Source organism: Sprattus sprattus (genome assembly GCF_963457725.1).
Source record: "Sprattus sprattus genome assembly, chromosome: 4".
Classification (NCBI taxonomy): domain Eukaryota; kingdom Metazoa; phylum Chordata; class Actinopteri; order Clupeiformes; family Clupeidae; genus Sprattus; species Sprattus sprattus.
In genome coordinates, this window is record NC_137923.1 from 11,117,357 (window position 1) to 11,137,665 (window position 20,309).

The window sequence follows — 20,309 nt, forward strand, 5'->3', positions numbered from 1 at the left end:
CTGTAAACTCTATTAACTGTGAAACTGTATTGACACTGTATTTGTACAACTGTATTACAATGCACTTTTGAAACAATAAATGTTACTGCTCTTTTGAAAATTGCTGAACAACAAAGTAACATTTGCTTCATATACTTTTTTCATATTTTGCTGTGAAGTTTACATTTAAGTCATTAGCTGTTCTTTGCTAGGTTTTTTTTTTCCAAAGGCAGTCAATATTACATTTTTGCCTATGTGAGTTCTGGGGAATTGGTCAGTCATATTGTGTGGGTCATTAAGATATAATTACATAATACAATTAAATTACACAAGTATGTACTGTATATACACACAGACTGACATGACTTAAATATATCAAACTCAGTAAGGATTGTATTAAATAGCAACCCTCTTACACAGAAGATCTATCATGTCAGCCCACAACTGATGAATTGTCCAACTGGGAGTTAAATATTTTTTCCTTGTCCTGCAAACCAGTTAGCTGATATATGGTTTCATGCAGTTTATTTGTTAACCAATGAATGTCAACCAACTTTTGAGGTACCCTTGGCAGGTTCAATTGGGGTTAGTAGAATGTATTTATTTGTGGTCAAATTGGGGGAAATGATTGCATTGATTGCATGGATGGCAAAGTCTTTGCAACATCTCACTGTCACTGCAAAGAACCAGCAAGAAATATGCACCTGGCTGTGTGTCAGTGTTTTGAATGTAAAAACATCCTTTGCCTGTCCTATTTCATAATTCAATTGGTAATTGTTGTATCATTCAGCAGTAGAGGTTAAAGGTTTTAGGTGTGCCCAATCAGCAATCATAAGAGAGTGGCTCAAGTGATGACAACGAGTATGCCTTCATTCCAAACTTGCATATGGGCGAAAAAAATGGCTACTGTTGAAGGGTAAAAAAGCGGGGCAATATGTTGTAACACCATTTGCTGAAGATGAATGTAACAGCTTATCTCCCTCCAGGGTTTGAATTAGTTTTGTTTACATCCTTCTGTGCAATATCAGGCAAAAAAATCATGACATAGCTGAAGTAATAATAAACTTTCATACAAAACAATGCAGCTCAAAGTCCTTAACAGCAAAGAAATTACTTGAGGAGAAATGACATGCATAGTGATCCACATAAAAATAGACACAGAATTAACATAAAACATGTTACATCAACATACCAACTGGGATAAAGTGCATAAACATAAATAACATAAAAACATAAAGATAAAGACAGGGATGGAGTGCAAGGATAGAATACATAAATTGCATAACAGAAAGAAAATGAATAAAACTGCAAAAGAGATAAAGTGTATCTATCCCCTTAATATCATATTATGTCGTTGTAGTTAAAGAAATGTTTTGGCTTAAAAAGTGGATCTCCAAATACAGGTTATGCAATATGTAGGCATTGTATACCTGTACAATTAGTTTACATAATATGGGTGGTTATGAACATTATTTGTAGCAATGTTATGCATATGTTATGTCTTGCAAAACAGCCATGGGTGTAATTATTATAACTACATATTATTATCTAGATTGAGCCAAATCTTGTTTTTCTTTCCAGATCAAAACAATGATGGAATGCAACAGAACTGTAGTGTAGTGAACATGATGGCAGATATAGAATAGAACAATGTGTTTCTGGGAAATTGCCATATTTAGTGTTGCACAGATGTTGTTTTGCTTGCATAATCATAGGATTAACATAAACAAGGCCAGGGGACCAGACAACACCAACCCAAGGGTGCTCGAGGCGTGCGTTGGGCAGCTGGCAGCAGCGTTCCAGCACCTCTTCAACCTCTCCCTAAGGCTGAAGAAGGTGCCCAACTCTATAAGACCTCCTGCATTGTCCCGGTGCCCAAGAAGGCATGCCACAGCGCCCTCAATGACTGCAGGCCAGTTGCTCTGATGTCACACGTCATGAAGAGCTTTGAGAGACTGGTCCTGCAGCACCTCAAGCCCCTGGTGAATGATTCCCTGGACCCCCTACAGTTTGCATATCAGGCAAACATTGGGGTGGATGATTCAATCATCTACATGCTCCACAGAGCCTACACACACCTAGAGAGACCATGCCGCACCGTGAGAGTCATGTTCTTTGACTTCTCCTCCGCTTCAACACCATCCAGTCACCCCGGCTAGCTGAGAAGCTCTCAATGATGCAGGTTTGCCATGGCCTGGGGGCCTGGATCACGGACTACTTAATTAGCAGATCACAGTGCGTGAGACTGCAGGGCAGCCTGTCGGATGTGCTGATGAGCAGCACCGGCGCCCCTCAAGGAACTGTGCTGTCACCTTTCCTGTTCTTCCGATTTCTGCTTCAACTCGAGTACATGCCACCTACAGAAGATCTCTGATGACTCCTCCTCCGTCAGATACATCACGGATGACAACGAGGCGTAGTACAGAGCTCTGGTAGCTTTGTAGGGTGGTGTGACATCAATCACCTCCAGCTCAACATCAGAAAGACCAAGGAGCTGGTGGTGGACTACCGGCAGAGTAGAAGAGTCCCCGAGTCCTATCACCATCCAAGGGACTGAGGTGGAGGCAGTGGACACCTACAAGTTCCTGGGAGTACAGATGAACAATAAACTGGACTGTACAATAAACTGGCTCCGTGGTTGGAACTGAACTGGACATTCTGAGACGGTTGTGGTTGTGGAGGAGAGGAGGAGGAGGAGTAAGCTGGACGCTGTCCTGGAGAACCCCTCCCATCCCCTCTATGGCGAGCGAGCACAGATGGGGAGCACGTTCAACCACAGACTCATCCCTCCTCAGAACACCACATAATAACTTTTATCTCATATCTAGGGCCAGCTGCTCAGTGTACTTTTTTGTAATTTATTTGTCTTTTTATTTATATATTTTATTCTTATAACCTTGTAACCCACTCTTACTTGTAACTGTCCTTGCTGTTTTTAACCTTGAATTTCTCTAAGGGGATTAATAAAGGTTTATCTTATCTTATAATGACCAAATGCTATACACTTTAAAATATGGTCAATATAACTGAATTATGAATGAATTCAGAAAAATCTTTAACTCTTTTTCATTACAGGTTCACCGTTCATGGTCGATAATATCAGTCGGTGAATAACTCTGTTTGGATTGGTTCATATAAATGTCAATCATTCAGCAGTGGGTGGATTCAGGAAAAGATGGCTACCTTGTCTGTTGGCGAGCCCCAAGAAATGGAAGGTGAGAATACACTTAAATGTATCTCTTGCATTATTCCATTTTGTGATTAAATTAAGATAATATAAATGTTGCGTTCATTTTTGTTCTCTGAGTGCCACATTATTTATGGGGAAATTACAGTCTCCTCGGATCTCTTCCATGATTCAAGCATTCATTCCCATGTATTGGTGATTGTTTACGCTCGCAACACTACGCTTGCTGGCTATCTATTTAGCGTGCTAGGATAGCTACCTAGCTTGTCAGCTTGCTAGGGCTACAGCAGTATGTTACGTTGCAAGGAAGCAACGTTGACCGTTTTAGTTATCGCAATAGAAATGTGCTGTGCTGAATCTGTTAATAAGAGCTGGTTGTGCCTATAACGTTAACTAGAAATCCAGCCAACCTGCTAAGTTACACAACAGTCAGTGTTATAACGTTACTTTCATTTCCAGTTTCATTACCAGTACTTTGCTAACAAGGTGGTAAGATATGTTATCTTGCTAGCCTGTCAGGCAAATATTAAGCCATTATGAATACGACACCGTTAATCACTCCAATCGTGGTCTTTTGATCGTGTCAACATTACCATGCATTGCCACAGTTTATACATGTTTATTGTTAACTGTCAGTCAGGATTGGCGAATCACATGGAGTGTTCTGTGTCACTGCAGCTAACGTGCCCTTATCTTTCTAGAAAATACAGTCAGTCATTGTTAGTCCTTCCGAAATATTGTTACATGTCATGACCGGCTGAGGTGTACATGGCATTACGCCTTTATGAACTGATTACTAGACTAGTGATTTTCAAAACGTATGTCTTGACCGCAGTTGATAGGAGGGGAGAGTCAGAGGAATCTGGCGATGATGAGACTAAGAGGAAGAACATCAATGGAGAAGTTGACCCTCAGCAACCATCAACAGGTGACAACCTCCCCTAAAAATGGTATTTCTTACTTAACTGCCAGATTGTAACAATTAACTTAACCTTTTCTTCAGATAAAGAGGAGTCTCCTGTTGATATGGACACTATAACCCTTGATCCTGAAGAGGAGGTTAGTGAAAAGATGGTCTGTGTATCTGTTCAGTGCCTTGTCTGATGTTTTATTAGCTAAATTAAACTTTTTAACTTTTGATCTATTTTATCCCCAATTATTTTCATCAAAGGATGTAGATCTTATCCATTGCCGAATTGGCAAGATTGAGGGGTTAGAGGTCTTACAGAAGGCAAAGGTTGGTTCACTTTCATAAAAGAAGGCATTGTGTATATACAAAACTATCGTTTATATTTGCTTACCTTCTTCTTTGCCGTACTTGATGCCCTCTTGTCTTTGCCAGACACTTTCTCTCAGACAGAACCTCATCAAGTGCGTTGAGAATCTTGAAGGTCTGGTGTCCTTACGGGAGCTGGACCTCTATGACAACCAGATCCGCAAGTTGGAAAACCTTGATGCACTTACTGAGCTTGAGTAGGTATTGGTTTTACATGTGCTCGTGCTGTATTCATGCATAAGCTGAACAGTGATACATTCCTCTTGAGTAATTTAATAAATTACATCTCTTGGATATGCTGTCATGCTTTTATTTTGTATGGGTGGCATGTGTGGTTATGTAGAGCTGGGTATGTCCGGAAGGGATAGTGATCGGTCAGTCTGTGATTTACAGGCAGTTGGACGTATCCTTTAATGTCTTGAGAAAAACGGAGGGTGTGGAGCGGCTCACTAAGCTCACCAAGCTTTTCCTGCTTCACAACAAGATATCGTCCATTGCCAACCTTGATAACCTGACCAACCTGGAGATGCTGGAGCTTGGATCCAATCGCATTCGAGTAAGAACTAGGACACTTACATATGCACACATGTTATGAAAACATTACTTGTATGCATTCACTTCACACACTATTTGGCAGCTACCTATTCTCATATTTCTCCTGTCACTTCTTAGAATTTCTCAGCCGCCATTCACAAAATGGGTGGTTGTCATCTTATATTTAAATAAGGGCCCGAAGTGTGGCATGTTGTGTCAGCTACTGTAGCTTAACTACTTGGCCTAAGTGACCATAGTCTTGAACACACTTCCAAGTAAACAAAATGACTGATAACACATACTAATTGATGGATAAATGCTTTGTTGATAAGTTTCTAAATGTATTCATTGATGTTATTGTGTGTTTTATAGATGATCGAGAATCTGGATTCATTGTCTTCTCTGCAAAGTTTGTTTCTCGGAACAAATAAAATCACCCAGTTGCAAAACCTTGATGGCCTACATAATCTCACCGTCCTCAGTATTCAAGTATGTTTGTCTTATTCATGCACACAGAAATAATTTATATATTTGGCTTTCGTTCATGTGAACGGAAACACACTCATTTACATATGTCTCTCCTCTTCAGAGCAATCGGATCACAAAAATGGAGGGTTTGCAATGTCTAGTAAACTTAAAGGAGCTGTACCTGAGTCACAATGGAGTTGAAGTTATTGAGGGATTGGAAAACAATGTAAGTTCTTAATGAGGATATCAGTAAGTTTGTCAGTGGTATTTATTGAAACCCTTAGCAATTGAAAAATGGCTTGATGTAGCCAAAATCTGATTAGCATGGGTGTTTGTGTTCTGTTTCTATGACATTCAGTTGCTGCATGAATATTGCATCTCTGATTTTGTTGACTGCTAATATTGCTAACAAGTAATGGAAGTGCACTGGTACCACAAAATAAATATTACGCTAAACACATGCCAAGATTGCAATGCATTTCCCTCAAATGGAGGCTAATTTGTTAGTAAGATCATCTAGACTGTTACATGTGGTTTTTAACATGCCATAACTTTCTCTTAATAATAATTTTCCACTTAAATGAGAGTTTTAACATCAACCATCATTTGTGTTTCATTAAATAGAAAGTAAATGAATAACTAAAATTCTGAATGTAAATGTTTAATTTGTTGTTGCACTTTAACAGTTGAACACAGCCACACATTGACATGTACAAAATAACTAGAAGAGATTCAATGCAATTCTCTATTTATAGCTATTCCGCTGGTATAGTTTTGTCTCTATACATGACCCAGTTAACAGTAGCTCCTTTTAAGTACCTAAAATGTTTCCGGAAATAGAAGCTCTCTTATGTTCTTGTGTCTTCTGTCTAACTCTAACTCCCTTCAGAAAAAGCTGACAACTCTGGACATCGCTGCCAACCGGATAAAAAAAATTGAAAATATCAGCCACCTGACAGAGTTGCAGGAGTTCTGGGTAAGGACCAGGACAAAGACAAAAAGATTTTTACAAAGTTAAAAATGTTAACACACTAAGCAGGTATTTTTTCCTCCTATCTTTTTCCTCTCCATCTTACCCTCTTGTTACTCTCTCCATGTTTACTAGATGAATGATAATCAAATTGACAACTGGTCAGATCTTGATGAGCTGAAGAATGCCAAAGGCTTAGAGACGGTTTATCTAGAGAGGAACCCGCTACAAAAGGACCCTCAGTACAGACGCAAGATCATGTTGGCTTTGCCCAGCGTTAGGCAAATTGATGCCACCTTCATCCGCTTTTGACCACCTCCGTGATGTGCAGTTTGCCTCCCAATGCCAGTCTCGCTTCCCACCCCGTCCCCACACGCACCATGTATGCAACACTCCCATCCTTAGGGTCACTCATGTATACACCTTTATCTCCCTTCTCTTCATCACATCCCCTCCCCACCACCACCCTGTTTATCTTGGCAACACACAAGCACATGCAAAGGCGCACACTGAGACTTTTTGTGTGTTCTTTTATTAATCAGCTTAATAAACTGCAATGAGAAACATGGAAAGTGAGGTGTGGGAGGGCCTGTGCTGAGGCCTCAGACCTCGTGATGTGAAGCCATCTCTGTGCATGTAGATTTGGGAATGGTGCTGTAGCATTCCACCCACTCCCCTACCACCTTGGAGCTTAAAATGAGTGTGATGTAAGGATTTTTAAGGCTCATTCTGATGGGGGTAATGATTTTTTTAGAAGTGTGTCTAGGAGATATCCTCCAGATTTAACAAAGTTGGATAAAGATATGTCAAGACATATTTATTTGTTTTATTTCTTCCCATTCACCCAAATTGGATCTTCCCAATAACAAACACTACACTACTGACAGTTGCCTTCAGTGCAAAGTACGTTGTATTTTCTGTACAGCTGCTTTTTGCATACTGTGCAATGTTGCTGAATTTGCATCAAAATGGTTGTATTGACAGACACCCACTCTTTCTCATAACTGGAAAAATACATTCGTCCATAATCTGCATGTGGCATCATGAGGGAATTTTGTTGAAGTCATTATCTTTGGTAGTATCTGAATGGCAGTGCACTTTGTTTTCACTGACGAGCACACTGTCCTACTAACAAATATAATAATGTTTGGTGTGAGTGAGGGATTTGTCAACATCATTGTGTGGCATTGTTGAATGGGTGAAACCTTCTGGCCAGATCTAGGCACTGCTGCAGGACCTGCTGGTAAGGATTCACTGTCACGGAGTGGCTCAGGTATTCAGTATTGATTTAGCAGGTGAACCTATGGAATTGGTGGGAATGACATCCTGTATTGGCATGTGTGCTCTGCTCTCCATTACTTTGTTGTCCAGTTTAGGAAAAGGAAAGTTTTGGAAAGTACTGTTCCGCTGGTACTATCTGGGAGAGAACCTTTTCACAGGAATAACTTTGGGACAAATTTTCTTATTTGCTTGTTTATTTTTGTTTGAGTTTTACAAGCGCTTGGTTCACTGTTTTGAACTGAATGTATTATTAAGAAACAGATTAAACAAATAAAGTTCATTTTAACAATGCATTGGGCTACATATATTAACATTATATTCATTTTTCAAATAATTGCTTTAAGACATGATTATTTTTGACAAAACAGTGAGAAGATGGTCCTTCCTTTTTGGACATTCTTTGCATCTTGATGTTTCCTGCAATGTTTACATTTTCGTGGAGAGAAACATGTAAACCAATGCTATTGAAGGGTTTAAACAGACATAAGTACCTGTATGCAATGTTAAGAAACATCTCTTCATATCACACCGCCATGCTATCACTATAGGTTACCAAATTACAACTGAGTGTATATGGCCTTCCTCACTGAAATACAATGTGAAACACAAACGGCAACCAACAACAGACCAATACATCTATTCTTGGTATAAAATAAAACTAACTTGTTATACTACAAAATGTGTTGGGCTGTAGATGATAGGAATACATTACCCAGAATCTAACTGAAGCCATGCGTGACGAATCCACTGAGGCGGTGTAAATATTGGTCAGCTGTGCGCAGGCGCATTACTGTGTTGTTGTCGGTGGCGGTAAGATGGCGACACTCGGAGATGCATCAGCACCGGGGCTGAATGGGTTAATACAACAGTTCACTGCCATAACGGGTAAATATAGTATTTTGTAAAACGTGTAGCAATCCACATTTGCTAAGGTACTGCGAGAAAAATGAGGTACACTCTTTTAATCCAGAAATTGCGCATGGAACTTAGACGGGGCATCACTACCTAGCTAACGTTACTGCCCCCTCTGTCATGCAAGGGAAAAAGACCTGGCTGAGACAAGAAGGAGCTAGCTAGCAAGTTAGCTTGCTAAGGATACAAGCAAATCACTTGCTGCTTATGTTGTACTGATTTGGGAATTCAGACTCTCCAAAAATCAATACCCCGCCCTAAATCCATGAAATAAATGCATTCGATGTATGTTAAAGCTAGTTTTATGATCACTCCATGCCTTGAACTCCCTCCTGACAGTGTTGCGTTTCTCACTGCCTTGTCTATTGACGTCGTTGTGTGCAACATATTCCTGCAAATATGAAGCTAGCTAGTAAGCTCACTCTGGCTCTTTCTAAATGAGTAATGGTGAGTCCAAAACGTCTCACTGATAGCATGTTATCGGTCCAGATATATAATGTTACAGTCAGAAGAAGCTAACGGTACTGTATCGTCAACCTGTTTGCAACTTTTTAACCCTCTTAACCCTTCGATCGATTTTTACGAAGCGAGCTCTTATACCATTAAGTCTACCAACAATATGGCGGTTTAAGGCAGAAATTGTATCAATTATTCCGTTTCTAGGTCTGAGTGATAAGTGAAATGACTCGGGGAGGAGTATGTGGATAATGATTACAAATATTGCACTCTTTTAAATAAAGAACTATTTTCATGACACTTTTCACTTTTCGATCTTGTGCATGTATAACTTTCTTGTAACATCCTAAACGTGAAACCGTGAAGCCTGTGCCTGCCTGAAACTAGTCTCAGACGAGCATGTCAGCTGTGTGACGCATGCGCAATAACGAGGAACCCTTACAGAGTGCTTACTGTTACAGTAAGTGTCATTGGTTCATAGAGGTCCATCCGTTCTTTTCGTATCCGTCGTGCAAAGACTGTTAGATGTGGAAAGTATGGTTTATATTGATGAATTGTATTAATTGATTGATTTGCCACATCTGAACACAGAGTTTGCACCTGGCTATACAGTGACATGTTTTTTTTGCTCTCCCTATTGGTCTGAATGTGCTCTTTTGGATTTCCCACAGGGGCCACTGAGAGTGTGGGACAGCATATGCTGGAGGCCTGCAACAATAATTTAGAGATGGCAGTGACCATGTTCCTGGATGGAGGGGGGATTGCAGAGGAGCCCAGCACCAGCTCTAGTTCAGCTGGGGCTTCAAGCAATAGAAGTCAACCTGCAGAGTGAGTTAATGAGTTGGTTCACTGGCAGTCCACCTGTGCTATCTTTGTCTATATATTTCTGATAAGACATTGGCGTTATCACAGACCCAAACCTGACTCCTGTTTAGGGGTTATAGTGCGGTTTGCCTGTACCTGAGTGTCATTTTCTTTATTCCTGTCCTAACATTTCCACAGAGATGATGTTCGGGCACCAATCCCACAGAAGCAAGACATACTGGTGGAGCCAGAGCCATTATTTGGAGGTAACTACAATATGCTCAGTTGAAGCCATAGCAAGAGCTCATTGTTCTTCACAGACAGATCCATAATATCCCTTTATCCCCCAACAGTACCAAAGCGACGAAGACCTGCCCGTTCCATTTTTGATGGCTTTCGGGACTTCCAGACAGAAACCAGTAAGTGGGCAATTCTTTCTATAACTAGCTAAAGTGGCACATCTTTACGCTAGACACCTGGCAGTTTAGAGGTGCTTTTTATTGACGGTGTGTTTCCTCTTGGCTTACAGTCAGACAGGAACAGGAGCTAAGGAATGGCAGCCCAATGGACAAGAAACTGAGCACACTGGCTGACCTCTTCCGTCCACCTATTGAGCTGATGCATAAGGGGAGCTTTGAAACGGTGAGCATTCTGATGTTTACCAGTAGAGGGTGTAATGATGCTTCTATGTCAAAGTCGTGCTCCTTTCGCCAGTTGCAGAGCAAGCTTCTTCATGCAAAGTCAAAATTGATTCTTACAGTAAAGTAAAGCCATGTGCTAAATCACAACATGATGATGCAATGTTAAATGCAGAAGTGAAAATGTTTAACTGCTGCCTTGCTGTTGTTTATGATTTATAAGTAATGATTGGTAGCACTGTTGTGTGACTCAGTGTTACTTTTCATTTATGCTGCTGTAGGCAAAGGACACTGGGCAGCTTTCCAACAAATGGCTGATGATCAACATTCAGAACGTGCAAGACTTTGCCTGTCAGTGCCTAAACAGGGATGTGTGGAGTAATGATGCAGTCAAGTCCATCATCAGAGAGCACTTCATATTCTGGCAGGTGAATATAAGCACAAACCTCATCTCTTTTAAACACACATACTGAACACTGAATACTAAACATCACTTCTTTTCTTCTTTTATTTCTCCTATCTTTAATTGCATGCACAGGTGTACCATGATAGTGAAGAGGGACAGAGGTATATACAGTTTTACAAACTGAACAAATTCCCATACATCTCCATATTGGATCCCAGAACAGGTGAGAGAATGCTGACCTTTTTGCCTACCTGATGTGTTTTTTTTTTTATTGCTCTTCATGTCTTAATAATAGCTCTAAAATCTGCAGTGCCTTTATCCACCATCTTCACAAATAAGGTCACTTACAACTATAATATAAATGTTGAAAGAAAATTGCACTTTCATAACTTGTCTGTGGTAGGTGCGTGTTAATCTTTGACTAGCTCAGAACGCAGAGTTATGGTCAATAATGCATTGTACCCCAGTAACCTTTGAGCTTTGTCACTGGTAGGTCAAAAGATGGTGGAGTGGAATGAGTTGGACGTGACCTCATTCCTAGACCAGGTGACGGGGTTCCTGACTGAGCACGGACAGCTGGATGGACTGTCCTGTCAGCCCCCTGCAAAGAGAGCGCGCTCGGTAAACCTTTGCCTATTGATCACCCTCCAGTGGGTGTCAGGCTCTTACACAAACTCAACATGATGTTACTTAATTTGAACTGATATTTATTTCTCATTAATAGGTTATTGTTTAGGTGTGCTTTTCTCATTTAAAGACAGACAGACAGACAGGCTTGCACATGCACGCATGCACGCGCACACACACACACACACACACACACACACACACACATACACGACGGGACAGAGTAACACAAAAAGGTACACATATTCAATGTGTTTGAAGTACATTAAACTGGACAAAAAAGGCATTTTGCATTCAGGGCATTAAAAACAGTATACAATGTAAGGTTGCACAATTGAGGTTTTTTTTGTTTCTGTTTTGGGCTTTTCTAGCCTGTAGTGATAGAACAGTGAACATTTGACAGGAAGGGAGTTGGAGAGAGAGATGGGGAGTGGGCTTGAGAAATAACCTCAGGCTAGAATCGAACCAGGGTCCTCGTGGGCACGAAACCTGTATGTGGTTCCAGCTCCCCCATACTCTGGTACCATATTTTCCAAACTAAACAGCACCATTTATTAACCGCATTACAGTATTTTATGTAATTTGATCAAACAAACTGGTGTATTGACCGTCCCCGTTTATTAACCGCAGTTTATTCATTGTTTCATCATCCTGTCACGTAAAACTAAATGCCATGTAGTTGTGATGCGAGTGCTACAAGCCATTTCAAAGTTGTATGGGATGGGCATTTCAATCAACTCTCCTGGCACGTATGCACACACACATATGCTACATCATTCCCACTCACAGTGAAAACCATACATTTATTAAGTGTTATGGTGATGTGTGGGAATAGACGCTTAATGTTTAAGTCAAATCGTTAATAGACCCCCTGGTAACCACTGAATAAACGTGTTCGAGAAAGGGGAGGGGGGACTTGAACCCCCTGTTGTTCACCTTACACCCTTGCTCCACTGATATCCCTTTATTTCTCTCAGGACTGTTTAATGTCTTGTTTTTTTTTAGATTTTAGTCATTTAGCAGACGCTTTAATCCAAAGTGACTTACAAGGATGTATACACATTTTACATTTTTACACTGATGGCACACTGCAGCAGGAGCAATTAGGGGTTCAGTGTCTTGCTCAAGGACGCTTCGACAGGGAATCGAACTAGCAACCTTCTGAATACTAAACGACTTCTCTGCCTCCTGTACCACTGTCACCCCTATGTGAAGCTATTTAACCTTTCTATCTGCAAATGGTTGTGATCACTCTTAACCTAAGACTGTCTTTTATTGTTGAGCTGATTTAAAAAAAAAAAAAAAAATGTTGATTGTGGTAATGCAGTAAACGTAACAAGTAAATCACTGTGGAGAGACTACAGCAGCATCCCACAGCAAAGATAATCTAGATCTGGAAGTTAAAAAAGAGACAAAGTGAGTGGGTAGAGTTCGGCTGCCAATAAAGTGTATAATATGAGTTCATATTAACGCACATTAGCAGCCAACTGTGAAGATGGATAATAGATGATTGGGAGAAACCCTCTGGGTTCCTGTGCATGAGTTCATATTACACAGACTAGCAACTACCATAACAGATGGTTCACTAAGCTAGAGATAGCATGTATAGTTCATAGCTAGGTTAACTAGTGCATTCCCATGTAGAGACTGCACCCGACTATTAACTGCAGGGCTGCAGGAATTTTACAAAACGAATGCATAAACCGCAGTTAATAGTCTGGAAACTAAGGTAGCTCATTCAACTGTAAAATATATGTTGTTGATGCGCATAAAGAGTTGAATATAAGCAGACCGATTTTATACCTTTTTGTTGGGCTCCGATTCTTTAGTCCCGTTTCAGACAAATATATGGCTAGATTTGTTCCAGTGGTGTACTATGCACATAGTTCAGATAATGAACAGCCATAGACGGTAGTGGTGTTGCCTTTGTGACACCCCCTTACAGTTCTATCTACTTTACACTCTCAGGAGAGTCTAATCGACGCCAGCGAGGACAGTCAGCTTGAGGCGGCCATTCGGGCCTCGCTGCAGGAGACCCACTATGAGTCGGCCCAGGACCAACCCGACTCACGCTCCGATGATGACTCTGATGCTGAGCCTTTCTCTGACAGCGAGGGCCTCATTTCAGTGGACGGTTCTGACAATGAGGGCGGAGCAGGCGAGGACTCATTAGACGGTCACCAATCACCTTCAGCTGCCTCTGCCCCGCCCTCAACACCTGCCCCACCCACCAGGCCAGAAAGCCCTGCCCACCACAGGAAGTCCCCACACAAAGTATCATGCCACAGGAAAGAGGAAAGCAAGAAGAACCACCTGGAGCCCAGCACATCGAACCAGCAGACAAAGCCCAGCTCAAACCAGCGGCAGCATGGGGAGAACAACCACTCATCATCAGGCCAGCACACACAACCTTCCGAGATCAGTGCTAGTGAACCCGATGATAATGGTACGCCATTACTGATGCTCTTTTACATTTGGTCATATGTCAAGGACCGTGTTATTCAAAGTGATCCTGGGGAACAATCATTTTTAAGTGATTTGAGCACTGTTTTATAAATTGGCTGAAATTGGATTAAGGGTGTTCATATAATTTTTTGACTGACTGTGGATGTGCTATGCACTCTTTTATGACTGTAGGCCCGAAGGCTCAACTCATGTTGCGATACCCAGATGGACAGAGGGAACAGATTGCGCTATCTACCAATGCATCACTAATAGTAAGTACTAGCAATTCTCTCTCACATGTTCCAAACCTTCCTTGCCTGTTATTGCAACAAACACGCTGTCATCATATTTTTTAAACGAAGCATCTTTGTTTTGTTACTGTTAGGAGTGATAGGAAAAAAACAGTGGTTGTCGTCGGTGGTCGTGTTTCTGGATGTAACATCCAACCTTATCTCATAATTATCTCAGCCTGAATCTTTTAAAATCTCAAGCTGTTCCCATTCCTGTTCCCAGGTACTGGTGAGGCACGTGCAGTCCAAAGGCTACCCCAATGAACGCTTTGAACTCGTCACCAATTTCCCCAGGCGGAAACTTGCCCACTTGGACTATGACATCACACTGCAGGAAGCGGGACTGTGTCCGCAGGAAACAGTTTTTGTGCAGGAGAGAAATTAGACCCCCTCTGCTACAATTCAGCCAGATGCCCCATTCCTTTCACCCCATTGACCTGGACACACAAAACAGTCAGAGCCTCTTTAAAGGCCCAGAAGGACTACAGATGTATAGGAGCCCCACTTTCTTTGGCGTTCACCTCCAGTCACTTAATGCACATCAGCCTGATTGGGTCATGTGGTCTACAATCAGAGTAGAGGACTGACAGGTTTAGAAGTTGGATGAAAAGAAGATCGTAAATGTTTGGTGTCTGAGAGCTGATGGAACAAGAGATGCTGTCTTTAAAACCCTTTTGTCCCAAGATGTCACAAACACTTGAACTTGACATCGGATGGAGGAGATTAAACTGTTCTCCATGGAAATCTAATCAGACGGCTGTGGAAGGGGAGGTGCGGGGCGGGGCAGGGGCTTCAAAAAGAGGTATTTAGAGGATGAATCCTCAATTCTGAAACCTGCACTGTACAAAAATGGTGTAAAGGTTGACATTTAGTCATAGTGAGTTTGTCTTTCCTTTTTTTCTTTCTTTTTTATATTCTGTATCATTTCCAGAAAAATATTCTCAAATATAATCATCAAACAAAGGGATTCTTGACTGTTTATGGAGTTATTTGTCTTGTTATTCAAGCTTATCAACCATGCCAGAAAAGCTGAATTGTGTTGGATGAACTAACCATCAAAGCTTTTCATGGGGCTGAATTCTTTGACTGAAAAAAACTAACTAGCTAACTGGCACCTACCCAAGTAGTCTACACCTGCCTGAAATTTAGCAGTTTATTGTAAACCACATGAGATCATTAACTCACTCACAGCATAACACACTAACATCTATTAACATGAAATGTTGCTAATCAATCAATGCATTTTCTTTGCTCCTCTTTCCCTTTTTTTTCTGGAGGTCACATTAAAATTATGCAAGAGGTATTGGTAGCTGATTTCACTGATTTTCCTGGGAGGACTAATTACTATTACCTCTGCCAAAGTGGTGTTTGTCTATCAGCAGGATTACACAAAAACTAACAGGCCGACGAAACTTGTTGTAGGGAGGTTGCACGGGTAGAGGAAGATCCCATAGACATTTGGAGTGATTACCAGATCAAGGGGCGGAGCCCGGATTTTCTTTTTCATTGTCTTTAACATTGTCAGAGGGCATTTTTGACATCTGCTGGCCTGGCCACACCATTGGCTATGGCAAAGGTCTGCACTGTCCACATGCCCTTCTAGCTGAATTTGTGACTGGAACAATAGATCCCATGGATATCAGTTCGTACTGTGTTTCCAACTGTCCCAAAATTGTTACACTCCTATTCCAATTGCATTTACCTTTTAGGAGATTCAAGAAGAAAAGGAAGATAAACTCTTTTTGGCCAGGTCATTTAGGCCATCCACTGTTGGAAGAGTTTTGGATTGTTACTTGGAGGAAAGTTAGTATTCTCCAATGTCTTTGATGCTCATTAGTAATGAAAACACTTCACTTCCATTTGTCCTCATAAAGTAAATGATTCATGTTTACTTGTGCTATAACAAAGTGCAGTTATGGGTGATGTTTATTTGTGGTCCATATAAAACGCTAGACCGGGTAGCACTGAGAACTCAGATGAGCGCTTTGGCCATGTTCGAAAGAAAGTGGATTCCTAATGTTTCCTAAAACTATTCCTCAGCTTATTCAGTGACCATCCTTTACCACTCAGCCTGCATTGTGTTTCCAAAAGGCACTGTAGAAAACAAGACCTGAATTTGGCTGTAAAAGCTAATCACACAGGAACCTTTTCATTCATTTATCTGTGTTTTGTGTTCTTTTCATGACATGAATCTTTGTATTGTGAAGATATGTTTTTAAGAGGGATGAACAGAATAAATAGGGCCGGTCTTTGTGTTTTTTTACACTGTTTATGAAGTGTCTCCATATGTTTTTGTAACCCTGGGGTCTGTTGTTTTCCATGGTGACCATCTCCACTTTAGCACACATACGTGATCAGCTCGGGAGAACAGCATGTCTGCCTCAGCTCTGGCTCTACTTTCAGTCTTTTATCTCGATGTTGAATTTGACCCCCAGTTAAGCAGAGGCTTGCCGGGTAACATGAATCAGCAATAACGAGTTAACTAATGCTCTGGAAGAACAGTGTTGTGTGTATCACACTGAAGAGTCCATGTTTTGTGGGTACATTCATTTCAATCAAGTATATCAGCCACAAAGGGACTCCTTTGTCTCATGCAGACAGGCATGCATACACCTGATGTCATACCCTCACCCAAGTATGTTCAGTATGATCATGACAATGACATACTGATGAAGAGATATAAGATTCATTATATGTAACTGGAACATGAACAACGCAATGGTATCTTTGTTGAGGATTTCTTTTGTAATCTTTAAAGACTGAAGTAGGACCCTTGGACTGGAAATACACATCAGGATTTGACATTTGGACCTGAAAATCTTGTGTGTCCAAGTATTGGTTTAAATGTTTAGTGTTACTTAATATGTTGTGAGCAGAATTTTTTCCCCAGGAGGCACTAAATACACAACTTGGCAGGTCAAGCTTTTGTATTTGAAACAAAGAGGAAACTGTTGGGCATTTGTTGGAAGTTATGGGATTTACTGTAACTGCTTGACTCCATCTTTTAATGGGAAACCTGAATATCAAAGCAAATCAGAGCACTGGAGTCCTCTGTTGAGCTCTACTGATGTTGGACTTCCACAGTTCAAGTGTAGTTTCTAAGTTGAACAATGTTGATCACAAGAAAATGTTCCACTGTTGGGCAATACTAACCAAGTTGTTTTTATCCCAAAGGACATTGTGAGAGGAGAATGGGTGTCATACAGAATTTGTTTGCCAATGACTTATGACTAAATGGCTAAATGGTTCGATTTAAAAAGAAGAAAGCTTTTTACTTGTATGAATAATACTGTATAAATAATACTAAAAAAATTCTATTTTAGGGTCAGACTTTACCATTCTTTTTATGGTAATGGGATGGGCCCTGAATTTAGTGTGGTGAAGTAGAGTCTCAAAGGTTTTTGTAGTAATTTAATATTGTTTGATATTCCACTGAACAACCAAACCACAGCTGTGCATGCAAGTCCAACCAAATTAGCTTGGCTGTGTTAAAATGGTCTTACACAATCTGCCTTCATAGAAACTTGCCATGCACCTCAGTACTAAAAATATGGGGCCTCATTCTCGAACGCAGTTGAAAAGCGTTTGAGAAGGAATGTCTTCTGAACTCCACTTCCGGTGGATTTAGGAAAACATTTGGCATTCATAAAAGTTTTCTCATCTGGGATTTGTTCTGAACTTCAGATGTTCTAAAATGAATAAAAGGGGGAGAACAACCGTAAGAAACATCCTCAGAAAATGTTCGAGAATGAGGCCCATGGTGTCCTAGTATAAAATGGCATGTGTTTTTAACCTTGAATATTTTAAACAGCAAATGTTGTGAAACAAAGACCTCAGGTATTATTTAAAGATGGTGACAAACATTGCGACTCACCCAGTGTTCAGGATGAAGAGGTGTGTTTTCTAAGTCCAAGCCAAATCAAATACGGTAGGTGGTGAAGTAAAATTAGGTTCAACAACTAAATCTGCAACACATTGCCACCAGTATTTTTGACTACTAGACTAAATATTTACAAATTGTCTATCTAAATACATGAGTGAAAAGTAAAAGTTTTGACTTTAACTTGAAAGGGCCTGTATCCTCTCCCAGAGAAGGTGAATACTAGTATGGACAGGTACAGTATGTGGCACATGGGTCTAATGATGCATTATCTCAAATTCAATAGATACGCTGTTTGCCAAACTATCATGATTTGTATCAAAGCACCACGGACCAAAATCCCTGCACAGCAAGTGGGAATAAAAGGTGTTCATTGTCCATTGTTGGGTCACACAAGGAATAAAGAAGGTCTGTTTTACTCAAGTTAATTGAAACTTGGTTTTGGCATGGAACTTGAAAAGCAACTCTTACAGGTCTTACAGCTATATATCAAAAAGTAGGATATATTTGTTTCATTGGCGTCAGGTCTGGCAACTACAATAACCTACTTCATCTTGTCTTCTCATGTCATCTTGTACCTGAAAGCACTTGATAAGCTACAGATGATACAGAATGCTGACACAAGTCCCAGAATGCGGACACAAGTCCCAAGCAACTCACAGACTGGGGACACACATTCTGCACACACTGCTGTTGAAGTGAAGAATGTTCCCCTAAAATAGCACTCAGGTGCACACCATCAGGAAAGAGAAAAGCAGGCAGGCCCAAAAACACCTGGAGAAGGATGGTAACAACCCAGTTGAAAGAGATAAGTCTCACATGGGGCATGGCACAACCTGCAGCAAAAGACAGGGAGAAATGGAGAGTGGAGGCTTTCCTTCATATTTCGAAAAAAAAAATATGTTTAAATAGGGATTGATTGATTTATTGATTGATATATGTTTTGTATTGAGTTTTTTTTGTGTTTCACAGCCAGACCATGACCTTGTTTTGATTTTGCACAGGGGCTGCAGAAAAAGCTAATCCTGCAGCTGCTCAAACAGGCAGGCCGATGACCCCTGTTAGTTAATACACAAGTCCTCAGTGACCCCATCTTCCAGAGTCAGAAAGTAGCTCCCTGCATCAGTCAATTCAGCACGAAACCAAACACCACCTTGAATTCAGCAACAAACCATGAAGCTCCCGGTGTGGTGTAGTGAAGCCACCTATTGTGCATACTATGCCATAGGACACATCATCTAACCTAATCTAATCAGCTCTTCTGCTGATGTACCTCATTATCTTGACCATATGAACTGAGGTCCCAAAAGGTCCTGTTCACTTCCCTTGCTCTCTCGTCCCTTCCTAGAAGCCTGTTAATGTGTTACTGTAGTTTGCAGTTGACGCATAGGTTAGACCATGAGCAGCATGTTGGAACACCAAGGAAAAATTATAAATGTGACATGCAGTGCAATAATACTCTCTACCCTGTTATTTTATGTTTTGAACAGTCAGACAGGTTATTCTCATATAAGTTACGTGAATACAAATACTCCCTTTATACAAATCTGATTCTTGTGCTCATCTGGAGGAAAGGGTGATGAAATCATTGATTACAGTTCCCTGGTTGTACCTTAACCTGCAAATAGTTCGAGAATACACCCCAAGCCAGAAACATGGCAATTCGGTCTTGGCTATGTTTGCCATCCAGCTCATAGTACAGCCCAAAGTGAATGAAAATGAAACAGGTCTTTTGAGGATAACTGTATCTGTCTAACTGTCAAAAGAGTTATCCTTAATTGCCCTTAAGTGTAAAAATCCTTTTTGTTTCCCAGGAGACCACAGGCTGCAGGGCCCAACCCGTTTCACCACATGTGAATCAAACCTTACAGACGCACTAGGTGTATGACCATTGTTAGTTAAAGCAGTACCCATTTTGTATTTTGGCCTTTGTCTCCGACACTGTGGTACAAGCATGGGTTGTTCCCTAATGCTGATTAAGTATGAGCAAGGGCTGAAAGGTTAAAGCTCATGTTTGACCCATGGCATGTCCATAGAGGACACCACTATCCTGTCCTCTGTATTTTTTCTGTGGGTTTCAGGATATATTAAATGAGAATAAGGATGATGACAAATAACACCCTTGCATCAATGTAGCATTTCATAAAATGGATGAA

General features: G+C 40.8%; 2 protein-coding genes across 3 annotated transcripts; both read left to right on the forward strand.

Annotated features, from left to right (window-relative positions):
• Positions 1-3,152: 3,152 nt before the first annotated feature.
• ppp1r7 (protein phosphatase 1, regulatory (inhibitor) subunit 7) lies at positions 3,153-7,986 on the forward strand. 2 transcript variants are annotated; one of them, XM_080836729.1, is made up of 10 exons: positions 3,153-3,194; positions 4,002-4,094; positions 4,170-4,225; positions 4,338-4,403; positions 4,509-4,639; positions 4,836-4,998; positions 5,349-5,465; positions 5,566-5,670; positions 6,334-6,420; positions 6,550-7,986. In XM_080836729.1, the coding sequence occupies exons 1-10, from the start codon at positions 3,155-3,157 to the stop codon at positions 6,724-6,726; spliced, it is 1,035 nt and encodes a 344-aa protein (XP_080692855.1). In that variant the 5' UTR covers positions 3,153-3,154; the 3' UTR covers positions 6,727-7,986. The 2 variants fall into 2 exon arrangements, with proteins under 2 accessions (XP_080692855.1, XP_080692856.1); XM_080836730.1 differs by lacking the exon at positions 3,153-3,194 and adding an exon at positions 3,635-3,655.
• A 506-nt stretch (positions 7,987-8,492) lies between these two features.
• ubxn7 (UBX domain protein 7) lies at positions 8,493-15,022 on the forward strand. The gene is made up of 11 exons (XM_080836545.1): positions 8,493-8,580; positions 9,735-9,891; positions 10,066-10,133; positions 10,221-10,286; positions 10,397-10,509; positions 10,787-10,933; positions 11,044-11,134; positions 11,405-11,532; positions 13,507-13,984; positions 14,176-14,255; positions 14,497-15,022. Exons 1-11 carry the CDS (start codon positions 8,511-8,513, stop codon positions 14,656-14,658), a joined length of 1,560 nt encoding a protein of 519 aa, XP_080692671.1. The 5' UTR covers positions 8,493-8,510; the 3' UTR covers positions 14,659-15,022.
• Positions 15,023-20,309: the final 5,287 nt, after the last annotated feature.

Coding starts and splice junctions, on each gene's coding strand:
- ubxn7 (XM_080836545.1), top strand. CDS start 8,511: ATGGCGACACTCGGAGATGCATCAGCACCGGGGCTGAATGGGTTAATA. Junction 10,510..10,786: donor ATAAGGGGAGCTTTGAAACG/GTGAGCATTCTG, acceptor ATGCTGCTGTAG/GCAAAGGACACTGGGCAGCT. Junction 14,256..14,496: donor CTACCAATGCATCACTAATA/GTAAGTACTAGC, acceptor TCCTGTTCCCAG/GTACTGGTGAGGCACGTGCA.
- ppp1r7 (XM_080836729.1), top strand. CDS start 3,155: ATGGCTACCTTGTCTGTTGGCGAGCCCCAAGAAATGGAAG. Junction 5,671..6,333: donor TTGAGGGATTGGAAAACAAT/GTAAGTTCTTAA, acceptor AACTCCCTTCAG/AAAAAGCTGACAACTCTGGA. Junction 6,421..6,549: donor CAGAGTTGCAGGAGTTCTGG/GTAAGGACCAGG, acceptor CATGTTTACTAG/ATGAATGATAATCAAATTGA.